The sequence below is a fragment of the Oryctolagus cuniculus genome, chromosome 3 (genome assembly GCF_051225735.1).
Source record: "Oryctolagus cuniculus isolate XC-2025 breed Fujian yellow rabbit chromosome 3, ASM5122573v1, whole genome shotgun sequence".
Lineage (NCBI taxonomy): Eukaryota > Metazoa > Chordata > Mammalia > Lagomorpha > Leporidae > Oryctolagus > Oryctolagus cuniculus.
Genome location: NC_142869.1, coordinates 98,227,237 through 98,251,017, shown reverse-complemented (window position 1 = coordinate 98,251,017; position 23,781 = coordinate 98,227,237). Strand labels below are relative to the sequence as shown.

At 37.3% G+C, this 23,781-nt stretch overlaps 1 protein-coding gene across 35 annotated transcripts in view; it reads right to left on the bottom strand.

Moving 5' to 3' along the window:
• Positions 1–23,781, bottom strand: part of QTMAN (queuosine-tRNA mannosyltransferase) — a 430,462-nt gene that overhangs the window by 221,791 nt on the left and 184,890 nt on the right. For 33 of the 35 annotated variants that reach the window (XM_089329218.1, XM_089329219.1, XM_089329217.1 and 30 more), the window contains one exon: positions 3,284–3,451. In XM_089329218.1, coding sequence (XP_089185344.1) covers positions 3,284–3,451 — 168 coding nt within the window. Of the gene's footprint in view, positions 1–3,283; positions 3,452–19,498; positions 19,651–23,781 lie in introns of those variants that run through there. The other 2 variants (XM_070070983.2, XM_089329232.1) reach the window with 1 other exon arrangement.

Here is a 23,781-nt window from a genome sequence, read left to right as displayed (position 1 = left end):
GCAACCTACCTAAATTGAACCATTAAAACATAGAAAACCTAAACAAGCAAAGAGTTTTCAGGATTGCCTCTAACATTTTCCCAAGAAAATGAACACCAATCATAACCATGAATGAGCTGGGTAAACCTTGAATGTGTAGTAGGAGCCTTTTACGAATCAAAAATTGATTAAATAAATAACTTTTTTTTAAAAAAACTAATTTTTATTTATTTGAAAGACAGGATTAGAGAGAGAAGTAGAGTCAGAGAGAGAGAGAGAGGTCTTCCATCTGGTGGTTCACTCCCCAAATGACCACAACAACCAGAGCTGAGCTGAACTGAAGCTAGGAGCCTGGAGCTTCTTCTGGGTCTCCCAAGTGGGTTCAGGGGCTCGAGGACTTGGACCATCTTCCACTGCTTTCTCAGGACATAGCAGAGAGCTGGATTGGAAGTGGAGCAGCTGGGACTAGAACCAGTGCCCATATGAAATGCTGGTGCCACAAGCCAGGGCTTTAGCCTGCTTTGCTACAGTGCCAGCCCCAATAAATAACTTTTGATTTTGAAAAATGTTCTCTGTTTTAACCAATGATTCAGTGTCACTAGAACTCAAGGAAACACAGGCAAATCTTTTGATAAAAAGTTATACAAGATGAAGTAGACAAAATGGGTTTCTTTTTTCCTAAAAATTATAGATCAGTAACAGTGAAAAGACATGTAAGTACACATAAAAAAACACAATAAAATACGTGGAGCTTAAAATTAGGAAAATCATGGCAAACCCTGAGTTTGGTTAAGTCACATTTAGTTAGACAGCCAAATTTATACTTATTAATACCAGGCAGAAGGATAAGCCAAAAAAAGGAATATTGGCTCACCATGTCCATGCATTCCCTGTCCCCCACCTCAACAGCTTTTCCATACAGGTTTCTGTAACTATGATTGTTTTAGTTACTACCTAGTACAAATTTGGAAGGTAGAGGTGATTACAACATGGATAATTCAAAGGAATGTCACAGAAGTGCTGACACAACACTAAGCAATAAGGAAGTCAATATAATAATAGACCCAAAGTTGAGGGATGTTTTACAGCTAGTCTGTTTTCACCATATGTCGCATATTGTAATAGCGACCCACAGGTCATAATATATAGTTACAACATGTGTTCATAAGTCAGAGGGTTAGTGAAACCGCTGTTTAAGGTGAGTGCTTATGTCAGTCATCTTTAAAGGCCTCAAATGCCACACGGTCAAGAAAGAAATCTGACAGTGCCAACAAAAGCAGAAGTCAGCAAGAAAACTAAAGAAACATTTGAGGAAGCAGGAGTCATACTTTTCACAGAGAATCTGAACAAGACTGCTTGCTGACACTCTTATTTTTCCTCTGGACAACTGTGAACTATTTTTTTCCCATTAAGAAGTCAACTGATGATGAAGTCCACTTCCTTCTCTCCCAGCTTGTCTATCAGTTTACCCTCTTGAGAAGAGCAGTGCTGAAAAAGCATGTACAGGCTGTTATAGTCTTGTTCCGTAACATCAAAAACAATCTTTTATGAAAGAGAGGAGGGGCAGTGAGTGAAACTTTTTAAAAATATCTGCCCTCAAAGGGTATGCGACCCAACTCCTTACATTCCTAAAAATCTACTTTATGCTAAATTAAAGATCCAAGATAGTGTACAGAAATATTCTTTTTGGTGCATTTCCTCCCTGATATGAGTGGGTGTAACTTCCATTAACTTTAAAGCCACCCATAAAGGGAAAAATAGACATAATTTTTTTTCCCAGTGATTTCTCAGGGGTAATAAACACACACTATCAGAGGAAAAGAATGATGCTAATTCAAGAAATCAAAAGAATATTACAAATGTTTTCCATATTGATAAAGCATAAAATGATTTTATTTTTGTTTTCAAAACATACTTCCCTTCCCTGTTTCAATATAAAATAACATATTTTAATTTTATTATGAAATTTTAAAATGGTTGCTTTTTTATGAGACATTTGACGTGAGGCAGTTCCACTCTATTTTGATAGCACTGCTACTACTTCACAATTGGAGCAGCTTGTAAAAATGATTGCAGGAAAACATTTACAAAACGCTCAAAACACAGAATTATTACCATAGAGCTGCTTTTCTATGTCAACTAAACTACGAAACATACTTGCAAGAGTTAGGGGTCTCTTTAAACACATTATCAATCCCCATTGTTAATAACAGTTAATAGAGGGGAGTAGAAGGTATCCAGCCACTGCCAAATTGATTCTATTTGACAGTTGCAGTTATGTGAACAGGATCCAATGGCAAACCTGTTTCAGAGTTGTTATTAACTTCTTTCATTAACTATGCTTCAGGAGATACACTTTCTTGAAGTCACAATAGAGAGGGACATCACCTTTGAAATGTCATGGTATTTTAAGGCTGTGCTATTTCAAAAGACTCAATGAGGGGAAAAAAAAAACACCACCTAACAATTCATTTTCCGCAGTTTTCTTTGTCTTACAAACAACCAGGAAAAAAAGGAACACAACCTCTTTCTATGTTATGCTTTCATTTTGGTTTATTCCTCTGTAAATTTTTATTTTTATTTTAGCTGAATACAGTTAAAACGGCTGGTAAATAAGAGTAACCTCATTTTTTTTCTAAAAGTATGCCTTGAACAACAGACCATAGGCTCTAAGGTTGAAGGGCTTACCAACTCTTTCTGAATGCTGTGAAAAATACAGTTAATCGATTCAATATGTAATTAGATTGCTACATATATGTATGCCATAAAAGGATTAACTGTGACCTTATATATACTGCAGATACATGAGTAATGACTGCCGGGGAAGGTATGTTTAAACATTTGGGGGCCGGTGTTGTGGCGCAGCTGGTAAAGCTGTCACCTGCAAGACCAGAATTACACATGGGCATCAGCTCACATCCTGGCTGCTCCACTTCTGATCCAGCTCCCTGCTAATAGCTAGGCAAAAGTAGCCAAAGATGGCCCAAGTGCCTGAGCCCCTGTCACCCATGTGGGAGATCGGGAAGAAGCTCCTAGTTCCTAACTCCAGGCCATTGCACTCATCTAGAGAGTGAAGCAGCAGATGGAAGATTTTCTCTCTCTCTCTCTCTCTCTCTCTCTCTCTCTCTCTCTCTCTCCTTTCCTCTCCCTCTCCTTCTCTATCTGTAACTTTAAAACAAAATGTCTGAACCTACATAAAGGTCTTTTTTTAAATAAGTATATAGCAGGTCTCCAGATTCAAAAGATAACCACCTATAATGAAAAGGGTAAAAGAACCCAATGGAATGAATCAATCTATACCTACCATGAAAGAATCTGATTGTATCCATACTGGAAATCCCTCTCCTGATGTTTCTTGACAGGATATACCAATTGGTTCTCATGGAAATACAGAATCTTTTTCAATTTTCCAAGGTCAGGCCGAAGGGCAGCCAGTTCGGTCAGGTTAAGTACTGAGCTTGCAAAGAGGATCCTAGGAAAGAAGGAAATTAGGGTTTACTGTTCCATGTACACTTGAGGGGGATCACCCCTTCCCCTTCTTCTTTCCTCTTTCCTTTTCACACCCCAAGAAAAACACCACCCCTGTAGGGACATATCAGTCGTTGTGCCTTAATACCATGTAGTAGCATTCTAAGTTTTGATCTCTTAAAAAGCAGCTGCTAAGAACTATAAAAGCCCTGAATCACATTGGTCTTCTCAGTTACTGAAAGATACAAAGAAAAAAAAGCAAGCAAGCAAGCAGCAAGCCTGGATAGATTTTATTGAAAAAGGCAAGAAAAGCTCTATCTGAAGGACAAATGGAACAAAGATAAGACTGACTGGGGAATACTTTGCTTGCCAGTTTCATTACACGTTACTTCTTTATGCAACCAACTACTGAAATTCAATATATGAGCAGGAATGGCACATGTTCATGCTATGACACAAACCCTTTTGATTTATGCAATAGACTTACCTACTGCAGTCGATTTTTCTGGGTATGTTTTCTCACACCCCCCTTTAAAGTATCCTACACTATTGCATTTTTTAAAAAAAAAATTCTCCAATACTGGACTAATTGGCACCAGATATGCAATCTGTAGAATTCCTTATATAAAACACACAACTATAATACATTGATTATATATTAATGAGAGTGTAATTTCTCATCTTTGGGGGGTAGGAGGAGGAAGAAGCTAAAAGCCTACCTACCCATATTTATGAATAAAAACAAGGGTCTGTGTACTGTCTCACTCCACAAACATATTAAATGTGTACTATTTGCCAGGATCTAACCAGGAACAGCAAAAAATATGAATAAGAGCTCAATAAGATAGATGAAGGCTACCTTTTAATAGAGACATATACAAACTATTAGAACAAATACGGGCCGGCGCCGTGGCTCAATAGGCTAATCCTCCACCTTGCGGCGCCGGCACACCGGGTTCTAGTCCCGGTCGGGGCGCCGGATTCTGTCCCGGTTGCCCCTCTTCCAGGCCAGCTCTCTGCTATGGCCAGGGAGTGCAGTGGAGGATGGCCCAGGTGCTTGGGCCCTGCACCCCATGGGAGACCAAGAAAAGCACCTGGCTCCTGGCTCCTGCCATCGGATCAGCGCGGTGCGCCGGCTGCAGCGGCGGCCATTGGAGGGTGAACCAACGGCAAAGGAAGACCTTTCTCTCTCTGTCTCTCTCTCTCACTGTCCACTCTGCCTGTCAAAAAAAAAAAAAAAAAAAAAAAAAAAAAAAAAAAAAAAAAAAAAAAAAACAAACACAAAGGAGTAATAATTATCTGGGACAACCCAGAAATGCTTTGCTAATGAGGTGCCTGCCACATATGAACACAAAAGAGGGGCAAAGTACAGTCCCTGAACCGCTGAGAACATTTAACTGGCACAATTTTGATACAATGCCATCTTTACAACACAACGTAGCATCATTTGACTCTTACAGCTTTCATTCCCATTCCAAAAAAATGAGGTTCAAGAAGGTTAAGAGTTTTTCTAGGATCACACTGGTGGAAAAGTGGAAAAGGAGCAACGGCTGGTCTTCTAAACCCAAAGTACTTTTCATTACACCACAGACATGAATTGGTTGTGGACCACTTACATTGCAAATGCTTTCTTCTGTACTTAATAAATACAAAATATCATCCTTGTTATTACCATGATTACAACCACTATAAATCCTCCCTTACTGACAAGCCAAATGGCTAACTTCAGGTGTTTATATGATCTGCAGCACTAGCCTTTCACATAGGAAGAATGATGACATAATAAGTGCATATATCATAACTAGGAATTCAAGTGCTTTCTTCATGGGCTAAAGGAGGCACATAAGACCAAAAGCTAGTGATCCCTCTTTAAAGCCACACTGCTTTATTAGTATTATGGGTTATCTCTGTAAAGAAAAAAAAATCTTACCAAGAAGGTCCATTTATTTTTTTTCTTTTTTTTTAACTTTTATTTAATGAATATAAATTTCCAAAGTACACCTTATGGATTACAATGGCTTCCCCCGCAATAACGTCCCTCCCACCCGTAACCCTCCCCTTTCCCACTCCCTCTCCCCTTCCATTCACATCAAGATTCATTTTCAATTCTCTTTATATACAGAAGATCAGTTTAGCATACGTTAAGTAAAGATTTCAACAGTTTGCTCCCACACAGAAACATAAAGTGAAAAATACTATTTGAGTACTAGTTATAGCATTAAATCTCAATGTACAGCACACTACGGACAGAGATCCTACATGAGGAGTAAGTGCATTTATTTTTTTTAAATTATCTATCCACACCCAACTAAAGCAAACAGAAAAATTATGATCAGATCATGCCCTGTTGTGTATAGTGCCCCCACCAAGTCTAGAATTCAAATTGAAAATTCTAAAATATGAAGATATTCAGTTATCTACAAATTGTGTCCATAGCAGAGAAAACAAAATATTAACTTCAATTTATCAATATTTTCCTTAAGAGAGAATGAATGGATGATAACTTGTGGCCCACCTTATCCAAAAATTATCTGTTCTCCCTCACCCCATCATCATGCACACTGCTGCAAGCAATGACTCAGATTCTTAATCATTAAGATTCTTAATCAAATACACTTTTTCACACACAAGGCAAAAAAAATGCATTAAGTGCATCCCCCATATATCTCATAAATTATATAGAAAAAGGTACCTTTGCAAAAGAAATCTGTGAGATGACAACTTAACAAATGATCAAACTTAATACAACCAATAAAGGACACAGTGATATCATGTATTTCTGAATGCACTGAGAAAGATACAACTCTCCAATGTAGTATTCCTGCCAAAAATGCCTGATCTGAATTTGGTCATGAGGAAATAATCAAACAAATATTTTGCAAAAGAATTCGGCTGTATCTCCAACAAATGTCAGTGTCATTAAACAAAAAACCTAGATTAAAGGAAAATAAAGAGACCCTGAAACAAAATCCAATGTATGATCTTTGACTGGATACTGGAACAAGAAAAAACAGCTATAAAAGGCATTAAAGCAATAGGAAAATTTTCAAATGGATTGAATAAGCAATTATAAATGTTTATCAATCTTAAATATTTTAATATAAAAATGCTATTGTACCCTTATTATTAGGAGACTCCTGTCAAATTATTTATATGTGAAGTGTCACGATGTCTCCAACTAATTCTTAAATGGTTTGGTGAAAATGCTACTAATAGCAATAGCTATTCCTAGGTACTTATTTTCACATACATAAATATAAATGCACAAAACATGAGCAACTAATTAACTTCAGTAACAGGTATATAGTAATTCATCATTCTAGTGCAATTTTTGGTATTATATTTTTACAGTACCACAAATTTGGGGAAATTTGCAGTAAGAGTCTTTATGTGTAAGGCAAAAAGTACTCTTCATTCCACACATGATAAACCCATCATATATGTTTCTATAGATGTAACTTAACTACTAATTTCCTATTAGCCAATGTTTAAAAAGGTGAGCCCTTCATTTCACTCTTATCAAAAGCCCCTCTCCTACCCTTCCCACCAATGGACCCACAATTAACAAAACCATACCTAAAGTTGAGTTTCCAAAGACAAACTTCCAAATAAAACAATGCAATTCATTCAGAAGAGAAATGACAATGATTTTCAACATATTAGCCATTTGAGATTGCCCATATCAATACTTCCTCCACTTTGTTGAGTGGTTGAAAGGAAATTAATTGTATTTTCATAATAAATCTTGAAACAGTACTTATATTTCTAAATGGTAGAAATTACCTCTATTATTAGTAAAACATTTCTCTATTTTTTTTTTCTCTTGCAAAATGGTAGTTAAACAGAGCAAGAAGCCATCCCTTATATATGCAGCTAGAACTATCTGCTCAGAAGTCATGAATATGCCCACCAAACGGCTAAACCTATGATCCATAAAAACAGGCAATTTCTACTGTATCCACTACCATCAACTTCTAAAAGTTGCTAATAATATAACGAATGACATCACTCAATCAGCAGCTAGGCCCTAGGTTCCCAATGCTCATCTTGCTCAGGTATTATTTAAGCAATAAATCCTAACAAGGTGTGCTTTATCACCCCAGTGTGTGTCCCTGGCAAGAAAGGGCACAAGGCGAGAGCAAAAACCACTAGGAACAAGATAATTCCTGACAGCTGCTGCTTGAGTAGAAGTTAAATTGAACAGTTTATCTCAGCATGAAGATGTTATAATGCTTTATGGTTAATATTTTTTAAATTAACATAAAACCCAGAGAAAGCAGTTGGGCAATCTTTCACAAACATGACATACTACAATCACTGTATAAGCTGGATTAGTACTTATTACCATGCTACTACAGAATTAAGCTGTTTTTAGACCACCAAAGAGCTTTAAATTGCAACTTTTGTCTCTGTAAGAGAAACCTATGTTTAAAATGTCTGCTAAATTCAAATTAATGGCTACATCATTAGCTTACCATTTCACCCAAAGTACAAGTCAGTTGCTATTATAATTGTCTAACCCAAATGGCTCTGCACTATAAGCACACTAATGCTATTCCAGGCATTTGGGATAGGATCCACACACAAGTTTCAATTGTTTCCAATGCACATTGTGTCTACAATTTGAGTTGTATTTGCTTAAAGAATCCAAAATAATTTAACCCGATAAAATTCAGGATTAAGGATTTTCTTATTTTCTGCTCAGCTTAAATATACCAGTTGTTTGTCTTTTATAATATTTATATTTGTGTATAAAAACATGCTGAAATATACCTAAGCACTGTAGGAGTGTGATCATTATTATCAATGTACATACTGTTGTTATCTTAGTGAAATACTCCAGGTGATCAATATTTCAGCCACAGCTATATTATCTAAATAATCTTTCATGGGCTAGCTTATCTTACTCTGGTCCCACGGAATCTTTTTAATAGGCCCCCTCCTTTCCTGAAACCACTTATCACTTAATGGGATAAGACAGACAACTTGACACACATACAAGTTCGACAGTTATTCAAACTAGAATAATTTTTTGCACACCTTCCAAGGGTCTTTGACAAAAAAAGAGTAGATATTTTATTGGATTATTTTGCTCATTACCAGACTCCTAGTACATATTCATGTTGCTCAGCCTCATTTCAAAAGTCTTTGTTCTTTTGCTCACTATTTTGAGTTCTTGTTGTATAAAACTTCCTCTCTAGGAGCTGAGATCCTGACCTTTCTGTGATGTAGTATTTTCTGCAGTGATGGAAATATTCTGCACCTGTTACTGTCCACAGATGACTAGACACACATGTTTCCAAGTCCTTGAAACACAGCTAGTACAACTGAGAAACTAAGTATTCAGTTTGGTCTGATTTGATTGGTGACTGGTCTAAGTTGAAATTTAGATTGAATAGCCATAGGCAGCTAGCAGCTACTTTACTGGAAAGCAAAGCCATAGTTGGACTAACCCTCCCTAAGCCTTCACATTCCACCCACAGTGCCTGAATGCAATTCCTCATTAAACTTACATTCCTGACCAGAGTATTCCTTGCCTTGCTTTTGAACACCTAATTTTTAAGTTTCTCCTTAAGAGCTGAGTTTCACCTACCCGGTACCTTCAGTTCTGGAATGGCACATCTTCATATCCTTCAGATAATAAGAAAATATACACTGAGGAGCACGCTGGGGGTCAGTGGGTTAAGTAGCTGCTTGCAAAGGACACATCATATATTGGAGCATCAGTTCAAAGCCCCACTACTTTGCTTCCCATCCAGCTCCCTGCTAGTGGTCCTGGGAAGCAATAGATGATGGCTCAAATACTTGCTTCCCTGCCACCCATAAGGGAGACCCATATGGAGTTCTGGCTCCTTGTTTCAGTCTGGCCCAGCTCTGGCTGTTGCAAGCATTTGTGGAAAGAAGCAATAGATGAGAGATTTTCTTTGTGTCTCTGTGTCTCTCCCACTCTATCTCTGTCATTCTGTCTTTCAATGAAGTAAAATAAAAAAGATTTATGCCTGCAATACTTGGGGCTGGGCCAGGACAAAGCCGTGAACCTGGAACTACATCTACCCAATACTTGGGACATCCTCTGCTGCTTTCCCTGGCCCACAGTCAGGAGCTATATTGGACGTGGAGCCAATTGGGACTTGAATTGGTGCTCTGATATAGGATGCAGGCATCACAAATGGCAGCCTAACCCACTGTGCCACAATGTGGTCCCTATAAATAAATCACTTAAAAAAAGAAAATACATATTAATTACAGACATGTTTTATGTGTAAAAATAATAAGCAAATAAAGTGAATATCATCCATAAAATTTCCTAAAAGAGATAGCCACTAATTACATCACGGTACTCACTGAGTAAGTGTACACTGAGTACCAATTTTTTGCATGGTACTAAGACTGAGCTAAATGATGAACATGAATTGGAAAACAAAATAGCTGAGGCAAGAAGAAACTCGGCAGGTTGAGGAACTGAATGAAGATTCAGGAGACTGGAGCACTTTGTTCAATGATGGCTAGACATGAGGCTAAAGAAATACATGGGCCTTTGTAAGACATGAAAATAATTTTGCAATGGTAAAAGCAATGGGAAGTGACTTAAGAATTTCAGGTAGGCAAGTTACAAAATTATAAAAGCACATTGGGAATATTTACTTGTTTTTTTTTCACACTGTAAGAGGTATACACTATTATTCAGCTTTACTTTTTGCTTTGAACTCTTAACATCATGCTAAAAGATATTTCTAAAATATATGATTTTTAAAATGGATTTCATGATATGGTGTCTCATAATATCTTCAACCAAGACATTATTTTTATATTCACATATAGATAAAGTTTAGACAGTTTCATTGTTTAATCTCTTATATTTCAATTGCTTTTATTTATGTATTTCATGAGTTTTTTAATACCAGAAAACGTCACTCTGACTACTGTATGGAAAACAGACTATGGATGGAAGAAAGGAGAACAGTAGAGAAGAGAAATTGCAGTGGCTTGGGCTAAGATGTTGGCCAGGACAGGAGTGATGTCAAGGGGACTGGACGGCTTTGCTGAGGACACTGGATATGAAGAGTGAAACAGGCACACTACAACTTTCTCATGTCTGAAGTATCTTGATAGTGATTCAATTTAACATGAATTCAATGACATATACATGCATATATGAAAATTACTCCCAAACCTTTCACAACTCTTTGGCTTCAACAAACTTTTTAATTTGTAAAACCTGTGTAGAAAAGTAACTGAATTTTAGTAGTCATTAATCATTGATATACAAAACTCATTTTACCATCATTTGCTTTCGTTGTCAGCTACTTCTTCTTAATTAGAGTATTTCTAAACCTTAACATTTCAAAAACCTTCAAGAACACTGCATAACAAAATGTTTCCCTTAGCTTAAACAATTAAAATACAAGATGGAGCCTTATCTAAAGGAAAAGAAATGTTTTTATTTAATTTCTTAGGTTCTGATGATGGATAATTTACAGGCTGTTGGAGTATCCAATTTCCCAAAAGCTGTCTCATGGTGTTACATCAATTAAATAGGGAATTTTACATTTTCCCATCATGTAATTTTTCTCCCCTCTGTTGTGTACAAGAGAGTACTGTGTAAGGAGTACTGTGTAAGGAACACTTGCTGAGAAGGCAGGGGATCAAGGACTATAGGTAGGATCTGCTGCTAAACACTATTCAGCATGATCTAGTTTCTTCACATCCACTCATGTGGCAGTCTGACCTGTCTTAGGAATACTTAAGAGGACAAATTCTCTAAAACCTGTTGAGCTTCTTTGGCTAAATAAAGGTGCCACTTAAATGCAGGTGTCTTTTAAATTTATTCCAGCAACTTCTCCAGTCTTTTATTATCTGGCACATCGTCTAATCCATAAAAAACACTCTGTAATTATGTTTCTGACAAGAAGAAAGAGGCAGGAAGAGAAAGTGAACCTATTGAAAAAAATAAATAAGTGGAATTTTCTACTGACTACATTTAAACCTAGTTTTGAATCACGCATTAATTTATTTGAGATGGAAAGTCATTATTAGGAATGTTCTTCCATTGTCCTTCTCTGGACAATACAAATAACTCAAAATAGTTATAGGTATATTTGTTCTATACATTCCATCAATAAGTCAACAAATCAGAATACTGTGCAGTCTGACTTAACAATTTAAGTAGAACAAGCTGTCAACTCTGTTGTAAAAGAGCTGACAACTTAAGTTGTTAAAAAAAAAAAAAAAAGCCAGAAGCATGGGGAACATTATATAACAATAAAAACATAAGTAATAGCTCTTTTCTGAACAGGAAAGGTCACAAACCAGAGGGGTGGAAAAAGATTGATTGTGAATGAAAGTATAGGTACCAGGAGCTACGGTGGCTCAGAGGAAGAAAACAAAACTAAAAGCAATGAAAAATAAGGAAGTCTCAGGATTACTGGGAATGTTAGAAGAGTCATGTGTCATGTGGATTGGGATCTGGAAAGGAGAGAGGGGGAGGAACAGTGGCTAAAGGTTAGGTTTTTTTTTTTTTTTAATTTAGTAATCAAATAAAACTGAAAAGTTGGTCTTCCATCAGACCCAAATGCAGTATGAGAAGTTGGTACTTTATCTGCCAGTCATATCGTGATCCACAGTGTTTTTTATATAAGCCATCTTTTATTTCTTCTTATTCTTAATTAGCCACATTGTGAATTCTCACTGTCCAAGAAAAGCAAGAGTAAACAAGAAAATAAAGAAGAAAGGAGCAGGAGTTTAGCTTGGTAGTTAAGATACTGTGTTTGGGGCCAGCACTGTGTGGCACAGCAGGTTAAAGTCCCAGCCTGCAGTGCCAGCATCCCATAGGGGCGTTGGTTCTATTCCCTGCTGCTCCACTTCTGATCCAGCTCTCTGCTATGGCCTGGGCAAGCAGTAGAAGATGGCCCAAGTCCTTGGGCCCCTGCACCCATGTGGGAGACCCGGAAGAAACTCCTGGCTCCTGACTTCAAGATCACCGCAGCTCTGGCCACTGTGAGGCCATTTAGGGAGTGAACCAGCAGATGGAAGACCTCTCTCTCTGTCTCTACCTCTCTCTGTAACTCTGTCTTTCAAATAAAGATAAATTAAAAAATAAAAAAAAAAGATACCTGTGTTCCACAACACAGTACTTGGTTTCAATTCCAACCTCTGGCTTCTGACTCCAATTTCCTGCTAAAGAAGACCCTGGATGGGAGGCAGTGGTTACAACTCAAGTAGTGGGTTTCTGCCACTCACATGGGAGATCTGGACTGCATTCTGTCTACCTCTCAAATAAGTAATTTAAAAATAAAAACGAATCAAGCAAAATATAATCATCCATCACTACCACTCTTGAAACAAGCGAGGGTGCTCCGAACACATCCAAATACAATTAAAAGTAAAACCAGCTCATTTTTTTTTTTATTTGACAGAATTAGACTGTGTGAGAGAGAGACATAGAGAAAGGTCTTCGCTCCATTGGTTCACCCCCCAAATGGCCACTATGGCCAGAACTACGCCGAACCAAAGCCAGGAGCCAGGTGCTTCCTCCTGGTCTCCCATGTGGGTGCAGGGGCCCAAGTACCTGGGCCATCCTCCACTGCCCTCCTGGGCAACAGCAGAGAGATGGACTAGAAGAGGAACAACTGGGACTAGAAACTGGCACCCATATGGGATGCAGGCACCGCATGCGGTGTTTAACCAAGTGAGCCACAGCGCCGGCCCAGTAAAACCAGTTCTGTAATTACAGATCTGTAATTGATGCACAGTTATTCTTAAGTGTTGAAAATTAACTGAAATGTGATCCCTGTTGAACATGGTGGTGGGAATGGGAGAGGGAAGAGATGTATAATTTGGGACATGCTCAGGCTGACTTGCCCCAAGAGGTGGAGTTGGAAGCATACCAGGGGATTCCAATTCAATCCCATCGAGGTGGCATGTACCAATGCCATCTCACTGTTCCAGGTGATCAGTTTCAGTTCACAGTTGGTCATGGTGGAGGGACTGGGAGTCAAAGGGAGCACATAGACAAGTCTAGTACCTGCTAACGCTAACCGATGGAGTAAATAAAGGGGAGAGTGATTCAACATGGGAAGTGAGATACTCAGCAGACTCATAGAATGGCAGATGTCCTAAATAGCACTCTGGCCTCAGAATCAGCCCTAAAGGCATTCGGAGCTGGCTGAAAAGCTCATGAGAGTATTTCAGGCATGGAAAGCCAAGACACTCTGGCAAAAGATCTCTGCGAGTGAGATCCCAGTGGAAAGAACAGGTCATCAAAGAAGGAGGTACCTTTCTCTGAAGGGAGGAGAGAACCTCCACTTTGACTATGACCTTGTCTAAACAAGATAAGAGTCGGAGAACTCAGAGGGCTTCCATAGCCTTGGAAACTCATGACTGGAGCATAGGGAGATTACTGACGCCATAGACAGGAGTGTCAATTGGTAAAGTCAACAACAGGAGTCACTGTGCACTTACTCCTCATGTAGGATCTCTATCCTTAATGTGCTGTACATTGAGATTTAATGCTATAACGAGTACTCAAACAATATATTTCACTTTGTGTTTCTATGGGGGTGCAAACTGTTGAAATCCTTACTTAATGCATACTAAACTGATCCTCTGTAAAAAAAAAAAAAAAAAAAAAGAAATTATCAATTCCCAACTTGACTCTCACTGGGATTAAACATGACAATAGGTCTGCACTGATTTCATCATCATTTAAAAAAAATCATCTATTATTTTTCACTTTATGTTTCTGTGTGGGAGCAAACTGTTGAAATCCATACTTGATGTATACTAAGCTGATCTTCTGTATATTAAGATAATCAAAAATGAATCTTGATGTGAATGGAAGGGGAGAGGGAGTGGGAAAGGGGAGGGTTGTGGGTGGGAGGGACGGTATGGGGGGGAAGCCATTGTAATCCATAAGTCGTACTTTGGAAATTTATATGCATTAAATAAAAGTTAAAAAAAAAAAAAAACATGGTTCTGCATCATCACTTTTTGATCATGAAATCCTTAAGTCATCATAATATTCTAATGGTGAAAATAATATCTAAAGGATGATAGGGAAACATGTGCTGTGCAAGCATCTTTGTATACCCTGATATTCACCACCACCACCCTAAGAGACATTTTTTAAAGATTCATATGTATTTATTTATGTGAAAGGAAGAGAAAGGCACATGCACACACACGAGACGGACAGATAGAGATTTCTCTTCTGCTGGTTCACATCCAAAATGCCTCCAACAGCCAGAGCAGGGGCCTGCCTGGCTGAAGCCAGGAGCCTGGAACCCAGTCCAGGTCTCCCATATGGGTGGCAAGGACTCAAGCAGCTAAGCCATCATCTGCTGTCTTGCCCAGGGTGCACATTAGGAGGAAGAGAGAATTGGGAGCAGAGTCGAGATTCAAACTCAGGCACTCAGGTATGACACCCAAATGGTGTCTTATACTGTGTCAACCACCATCACTAACATACATCTTATCAGTCATGTTTGATTGGTTAAGAAATTAAAGCACAAAAGGCTTGCTTGAATCCTAAGATGACAGCAGTTACTACAGAGGCAAAGATGAGTTTCAAAGTGAAGTTGAAATAGACCTAAAGCTTCTACTTTTTCATTTAGTCCATAATGATTTTGAATCATCTAAGATTAAAACATGACTCCTGACATTTTTATGCATTATAGTATGTGTTTCAGAAATGAAAGAATATGAAGGGAATAAAGAAGAACTATCAGGGCCAGCACAGTGGTGTACTGGGTAAAGCGGCTGCCTGCAGTGCAGCATCCCATATGGGCACCGATTCGAGACCTTGCTGCTCCATTTCTGATCCAGTTCTCTGCTGTAGCCTGGGAAAGCTGAAGATGGCCCAAGTGCTTGGACCCTACACCCACATGGCAGACTCAGAAGAAGCTCCTAGCTCCTAGCTTCAGATCAGCCCAGCTCCGACCATTATTGCCATTTGGGGAGTGAACCAGCACATGGAAGACTTTCCTTCTCTCTCTCTCTGCCTTTCAAATAAGTAAATAAATAATTCTTTAAAAAACTATCATAGCTTGAGTCATGTGATTTTCTCCCTTCATTCATCATATTTACAGAATGACCAGGCTGCTCTTGATTTATGGAGAATTATGCTCTAGGATTATGGAAGGGAGTAACCATCAACAGAGATTTTCCTGAGTTACAGCTTGGTTACTGAAAGCAATAGACTAGAGGTGACCCAACGGTTTTTAGCCTGCCTAAGTGGATAGTGGTAACATTCCTTAACATAGGAGGAAAAACAAATAGAGAGTAAATAAGGAGACAAATTTTACAAATGCTGACTCTAGGTAGAATGTCCAGTAGGTAACCAAAGATAATAGGTAGGGGCTGGCGCTGTGGAGTAGTAGGTTAAGCATTTGCCTGTGGCACTGGCATCCCATTTGGGCGCAGGTTCTAGTTCCGGCTGCTCCTCTTCCAATCCAGCTCTCTGCTATGGCCTGGGAAAGCAGTAGAAGATGGCTCAAGTGCTTGGGCCCCTGCACCCACGTGGGAGACATGGAAGAAACTCCTAGCTCCTGGCTTTGGAACAGCCCAGCTCCTGCAAATGCAGCCATTTGGAGAATGAACCAGCAGATGGAAGACTTTTTTTGGTCTCTCCCTCTCTGTGTATGGAACTCAACCTCTCAAATAAATGAATAAAAATCTTAAAAAAAAAAAAAGATAATAGGTAAAATGGGCTAATGAAAGAACATTCACTACAGATTCAACTAAAATTGGTCATCAAATGTCTTATAAAAAGGTGGTTTCTAGTTTGCTATATAATATTACATCTCTGTTTTATATATTTCTGTAATATTTTATATTACAATGGATCCGACCGTAAAAGTAGAGTAATGCTCCCTTAAATGCAAGGGATGTGTTCTAAGACCCCTAATGGATGCTTGAAACAGCACCAAACCGAATATATGCTAGGTTTCCTCCTATACATACATGCATATGAAAAAGTTTTATGTTAAAAGTATATACAGTAAGAGATTAATAACAATAAAATTAAAATTGAACAATTATACTATATAAATAATAAATATTGCTTAAAATTTATTATTGTACATTTGTAGAACTCTTCAACAATATTTTTAGTCCACACTTGACCTTGGATAACTAAAACCACACAAAGCAAAATCACGGGACAGGGAGAACAAATATATTCATATTCCTAGATGAGATAAATTATATCTGCTGTTTATTTTATTTTGTTAGCATCCTATAGTTTCCCTACCATGGTACTTAACACTTTGCATTTTAATTTCCCCCTGTATCTTTCCAGTTCCCTATCCTTCCCAAGTGTTTACAAAAGTGTTTTCAGGTAAGTGAATAAATAAATAAATCAGTCTTTTATTCTTTCCTTCCATGACACAGAGAAGATAAAATCACTTCATTCCCTATTTATTGTAAAGATTTAAATGATATTCACTCCTTCCATTAAAAAATGTGTAGAAACATTATGCTCCAACACAATTCTAAGAACGTTTACTTAATGTCATTTTTGATTGAGCCCATTATTTTTTCCCTAGGAGTCCCTAATAATACTTTAGGAAATGTTCTTTGCTTCATCATCCTAATATCTCAAGTACCTAAGATATAATCCAAAGGAAAGGTATGTGTCAACCTGGTACAAAGATCAGTAATATCCAATATCATAATAATGTTTTCTGTCATCTTTAGGGATTCATGATCATCAGCCCTGAAGAAGTAAGTAAATTAACATGCAAAGAGCATCTGACTTTGGAGTGTGCTGGGAACACTTCATATGGTATTTTATCTCCATAAACTAATATAATTAGTATGTGAAATATTTATAATTCATCACATGATTAATCTATCATAGAAGACTATTCCTTGACAGTAGCATATCGTTTTATATTGGAATACTCTATGCCCTTTAGTTCATGACAGTCATAAGTCTCTGGAGCTCATTCTAAACATCATAAAATTGCAAGACTGTAGATTCAAGTAATGGATATAAGTCCTATCATCAATCTACCAAGTGTTGACTAAAAGTTTATACACATTTCAGGACATGCTTACCAGTCAAGCTAGATCATTTGTACTCAAACAGTTACAGAAAGCTGAACTGAGGCACGTGCCCTAGGAACAAATCTTAGATGCTAGCCTTTTGGACATCACCATAATTTATGTTTGAATATTATGACAGCAATAATTATAATAATCATAACAACATGAAAACAATGATAATACCTTCTTGCTGCCATCCCGCCTAAACTATTCCTGACAACCATAGTGAGAAAGGTATTTTGTGTCCAAATAACATGTAAGCTAACAAGGAAAAATACACTGATTTGCTATTTTTACTGTGTCACTTCTACCATTAAAACTATGTAGCAGAAAATAAAATGCCTCCTAAATATTCAGCCTTTCTATAATGATTTATAAGATATAAAATCTTTGTTGCCCATGAGTATTTGTTTTAAATTTGCTTTCCAGAATTCTCTGAGTTGTTTTACCATTTGATTTGTGACATTTTCTTTTATATTTCTCATAGAGAATATTCCCATGTTTTGATTCCCCTGTGTTTGTTTTGGCAAGTCCAAGACGGTTCTTTAAAATTTTCATTGAATTTGGTGCTTAATACACCATTTAGAGAAATACTGCCTCACAAATAATTCAGTATCCCCAATGTTTTGCTATTTTTATGTAAGTTTAATTATAAGGTATCACCAGGTAATTAATTGGAAAGCCAAATCCAGCAAAGTGCACTGCACACAGTAGGCACTTACAATAAAACACTCACTGATGCAGGACATCAGCAGATTTTTTACTGCAGCAGAAAACGGGTTCCAAGGTGTGAGTCCAAGAGCTGTGTCCTGGTCTGTTAAACTCATAGTTTAAAAAGGAGACTTTGTACAAACATTAATTTGCTACATCTTGTATATGAAAATTCTAATTTTAATTGCCCAGACCATACCACAGAAGGGAACCATCTGAAAGCCAGTTTTGAATAGATCATATAGAGCAAACAAAACTAAAAATCCTCTTCATGACTAAATAACTTTCACAAATAGAAACATTTTGTGATGAAATATGCTTCCCTTGAGCACAACTTGAATAATTATCCTCTTTTTTAAAACATAACTAATATATGCATAGGTGCCAGGGGTGGCAGACACACGGAAAATGCTAATATATAATGCTGTAAGGTTATCTAAAATGAAGTATTGGGTTCATTTTTCAATATAACCTACATCATAGGATAACTTTCCGAGGTACAATTCTTTTGGTCTCTTCTAACACCATGTCATAGGTGGGATAGTCAAATAACAAAGCAAGAAGGAACCTAGAATTTCCTGGAAGACATTTCTTCAGGAGGTAACTGAGGTGAACAAAATGAGGTCCTCTGCTCCTGGTTAGCTGGTTAGAAGCAAAATTGAAACCATTACAGGGTCAGTACCAGAAATGAAGTCACAGTCACTGCTGGTGAGCCTGGCCTCATCACCCCAGCAGTTAGGAGTCTTAAAGAAAATATTCTCCATTTAAATGGAGAAAAACTGTACTCAAGAAAAAGTTAGAAAATCTTCCAGCCAGTGCCAGGGCTCTCTAGGCTAATCCTCTGCCTGCGGCGCCGGCACACCGGGTTCTAGTCCCGGTCGGGGCACCGGATTCTGTCCCGGTTGCCCCTCTTCCAGTCCAGCTCTCTGCTGTGACCCGGGAGTGCGGTGGAGGATGGCCCAAGTGCTTGGGCCCTGCACCCGTATGGGAGACCAGGAGGAAGCATCTGACTCCTGGCTCCGGATCAGCGCGGCGCACCGGCCGCAGTGGCCATTGTGGGGTGAACCAACGGAAAAAAGGAAGACCTTTCTCTCTGTCTCTCTCTCTCTCACTGTCCACTCTGTCAAAAAAAAAAAAAAAAAAAAAAAGAAAGAAAGAAAATATATTCCTTTGATTACGTTTCAGCCCTTCATTATACATAATGCAGACATGCACAAAGCCATGCATGGACCCTAGAGACTCACTGCAGATACTCATCTGATTCTCAGTGTTATTTGAGTTTTCGGTAACTTACATTCAAAGGTCATGTGACATAGGTCACAAAATGGCAGTCCAAAGCTTCTCTCTGCTGGATAATACATCCACACACAGGCCAGAGCTTAGCAGTTTCCCTTCTGAGTCATTCTTGCTCTGTCTTCCTCTTAACACCAACATTACAATAATGGTCTGGAAATGGTAGGAAACATGGAGAACACCGAGCGAGAAGCAAAAAGAGAATCTGAGACTTGATCCAGGAAAACCAGGGAAGGCTTTCAATAGAAGACACTTGAAATGGACGCTGATGAGCAACATTCGTGATGTTTGTGATAAAGGCAGGGATTGGAAACAAAGGAGATTATTGCTTAAATTCATACTGCAGGAGGAAAGCAAAAATCTGGGATCACAAACATCTAAATGCTATCAATTAAAAATATTTAACATATGTACAGCTCATATTACAAACATAATAGGTAAATGTCTGTCTAGCTGATAAGGGATTAGGAACATAAACTAGACTTAACATCCTGTTTTCTAGTTTTACCTAAGGCAACTTAAACACAAATAAATGACTAAAATTTTATGACAGTCAACATTTGATATTTCAAATGTTGAAATATCTGCAAATCTGTTTAAATCTCAGATTTTTATATATTGCTATTATTACTCATTGTTAGAGTGATGCCAACTCACTGCAAATGAATATTAAAATAAACTGCTCTTTTACTAAGTTCCTGAAGTTAAACATACTCAGATGGGACATTCCAGTAACTTTTTTATAATAATAACTTCTTGTCTTCAAAAACACTTTCAAAGAAATGTTAGTATTTTACCACTCCACAGAAATCAGTAAAAAGGCGAGATTCTCCTAAGAATATTCCAACAGTCCTTGAAAAACTAAGACTGTCACAAAACCTGAGCATCTGGCAACTCTGCCACCATGAAGTATCCATATGGAAGAGACCAAAATGTGTCAAAGTACCCAAAACGATTTTGGATAGTGCAGAAGATAGAATAAATAATTCAGTATCGTCAACACTTTCAACAGCAGGTAGTAGATATGCTACCTGCTTCTATAATGTGCCAGAATGTAACATAAGTGTGTGAGGCTGTGTGTGTTATGTGTGTGTGAGAGAGAAAGGCAGTGAATATTAGTACACTGAGGCTAAAAACTATTTTTATATAGAAATATTCCTTAGGTGTTTTCTTTTGTAGGCATATCAGATCTCTCCAAGTATAGGTTTATAGATATACAGAAAGAAAAAAATGGAGCCAATGAAAACTTTTTTTGAAGATAAACATAGCAATAAATACATTACCTCAGAGTCAATGAAAAAAACTGCATTAACATTATGGTTAAATCTGTATGTGCAAAAAAAGTCAGAAAATCCAAAATTATGGTTCCCTCAGCAACTATAACTGTGTCCTCATGCATATATGAGTATTTTACATTATTGTAATGATGATACATTTTAGACTTCACATCAGTTTATGCAATGTGACTGAATTAGGATCCTTCAGGGAACTATAACTGAATTTCTGGACTTCTGTGAATATGAAATCTTAACCATAAAATTACATTAATACAGGGTGGGGTTTTCTGGCATTTAAAAAAATGAAGAGCAAATTGTTGTCAACATTAATATAGTAAATACTGGTTGGTTTCCAATATCGCAAAAAGAATTTGATACAGAACCTAATACCTTAAAATAGGTACATGCAAACTACAAGCAAAAAGGAACTTTCGTCTGAAAATTAATCAAAGACAAGAATGTGCAAGATGTCTTCCAAGAATGAGCAAATCTAATTTTTCTATAAAATTTTAGTTTCTGATTAGAAAATATTTTTATCCAACTATATTTTAACATGGATATAAATTTCAAAAAGGCTTAAAACAATTTTCTGAGCACATATTCTGCATCTTATCATGGAAAAACACTGTGAATATGATCCCCATATTTTCAATAGAGTAAAGCTGATTGGAAGCTACTTTGCCTTCTTGAATGTACAACAGGGCAGGACATAAACCTGAGAAGAGATTGCATTACTGTCATCAGCTATATTCACATCCTGGGGTTGAGGCTGATTCAAATATGGTTAGACATGGAAAAAAAAACAAATATACAACGATCAAACTAAGTCTAACAAAGAGATAACTGTACTTTGTGCAATTACTTGGTATTGTGCAAGCATGGAGTAGTTCAGAGATGAAGAATAGTGAGACGGTAATTTCAGAAGAGAACAGTGATAATTATATCTGTCTGAGGAAAAATTATAGACACTTTGCTGGAGATGGCATTTTCAAGGGACCTCACAGGATCAGTAGTTTTTCAACAAAGGGAAGACATCTCAGACAGAAGAGCCAGCAGTAAAGATCCAGAAGTAAAAGTGGTCAATGCCCTTTGGAAAATAGAGTTTAACTGAAGGGTAGAACATCCATGGAGGAGCTGCAAAGCCAAAGTTAAATATGCAGATCAAGTAAATATTGCAGAGAATCTTAAAGGCAAGACAGACAAGTTTTGCTTGCAAAGTGTTGGCAGTGAGGAGATGCTTAAGTTTGAGGCTTTACTTTTTTTAGAAGAAGAGAAACAAAAATCAAAAATAACAAAACAATAAACAAAAAATCACAACAACAAGATATAATACAGACTAAAAGGAAGGGGAGGCAGTGATGAGATTACTATAATAATCTAGACAACTGGCAAAGAAAGCTTGAAGAAACATTTTTAACAGTCAGACCTAAAAGAGGAAAAGGGAATAAAAAAGGCTTTCATGATTTTGAGATATAATGACTTTTAGAAAGATTGTCCCATTAATAAAAACAAAATCTCAAGAATGATGTCTTATGTAAGAAAAAGGAATTATTGAGGACTGTTTGGTAAGTCTTAATCAAAGTCTATGCAAATAAACATTTCCTGCAAAATACATTAGGATAATCCTAAAACACTGATCAGAGAAATAAAAAACAATACTATTCTTTGTTCTTATATAAATTTCAACTTGAATCTTTATTATATTTGTATCCTTATAGGAGAGTAATGACAGTTGTATAAATAAGGCAACTGGGACTCAGAAATGATGACTTTCTCAAACAGCTATTAAGCAACAAAGTCAAAATGGAGAAAAAGATTTTAGAATTTTTTGAATAGAAGTCATTCTAACATTATATCAAGAAAATGTGGAAAGAAAAGTGAGTTGTGCACAGAACAAATTACTCAAGCCCAACAAATGTCCAAGGTGCCTGGTAAAGTGCTAAAGGGTCTTGCATTCAACAAATATCCAATAAACCCTTTCCATATCAGCAGCTAAAGGGGAGAAAGCACTAAGTAGCATCTTTCTACCAGGGATGGAGAGATGAAACAGTTCTCAAACATTTTGTAAAGCAGCCACTTTTCTCAAAAAAGTTTTCCTAAAAAAGTCTGAGATGCAAGATGCATAAATACACCCCAGAATAAAACAGGAATACTCGGTCTGGAACTTCACTTGACTGGATTTCTTTTCCCCTTCCTTTGATAACCCTGGTTTTAGACCACAAAGAACAATCCCAGAGACAAATCCATGAGATTCAGAGAAAATGCTAGAAATCCTCTGAAAGAGTCACAACAGTGATGTAATTTGGACTTCTGAGTATAGTGTTGAAGAAGAGGTAACATCAGTAGCAACCTTTTACATCTGGATTCTTAATTGCACTCTCCATTGCCTTGTTCTCATAGTAGCTGCGATCTCTCATTTCTTCCTTCTTGTATTTCTCGATGACCAACAGTTCTCTCTGATTATGACTCACATCATCAGATCTCTTGGACATCACAAGAGTATGCAATGGAAATAGCATTTTTAATTGATTCAACTGCCTGTGGTACTGTTACCAAACTTCCCTCTTTGTGGCATATTATAGGAACCTGGCCATGCCACATGATTACACATACAGATTAGAGGGGGGGAAAAAAAGAATAGTCTAAAATCAGGAGGTTAGAATCAAATAAGACAATTCCACTTTTCATATCTTAAAGGAAAGTCATTTTGGGGTTTAATCATCTTAGTGATGTGGCTAGGGAAAAAAGAATCTGAATGTCCCTAGAGTTAAAAAGATGAAAGAATTATTGAGCCCTTTTTAATAGCAGACTTGGCAATGTTGTTCCATTTTTGTATAAATTGTAAGTGAAAAATCCAGTCCAATTGGATAACAAAAACAGTAATCATTACTTTAAAAATATCCAGCCCAACTAAGTAGTAAAAACAGTAATCACTATAAGACTTTGTTATGGCAGTACCTTTGTACAGATATGAAGGAACATATAAAGAAAATCACAGGCTGATTCT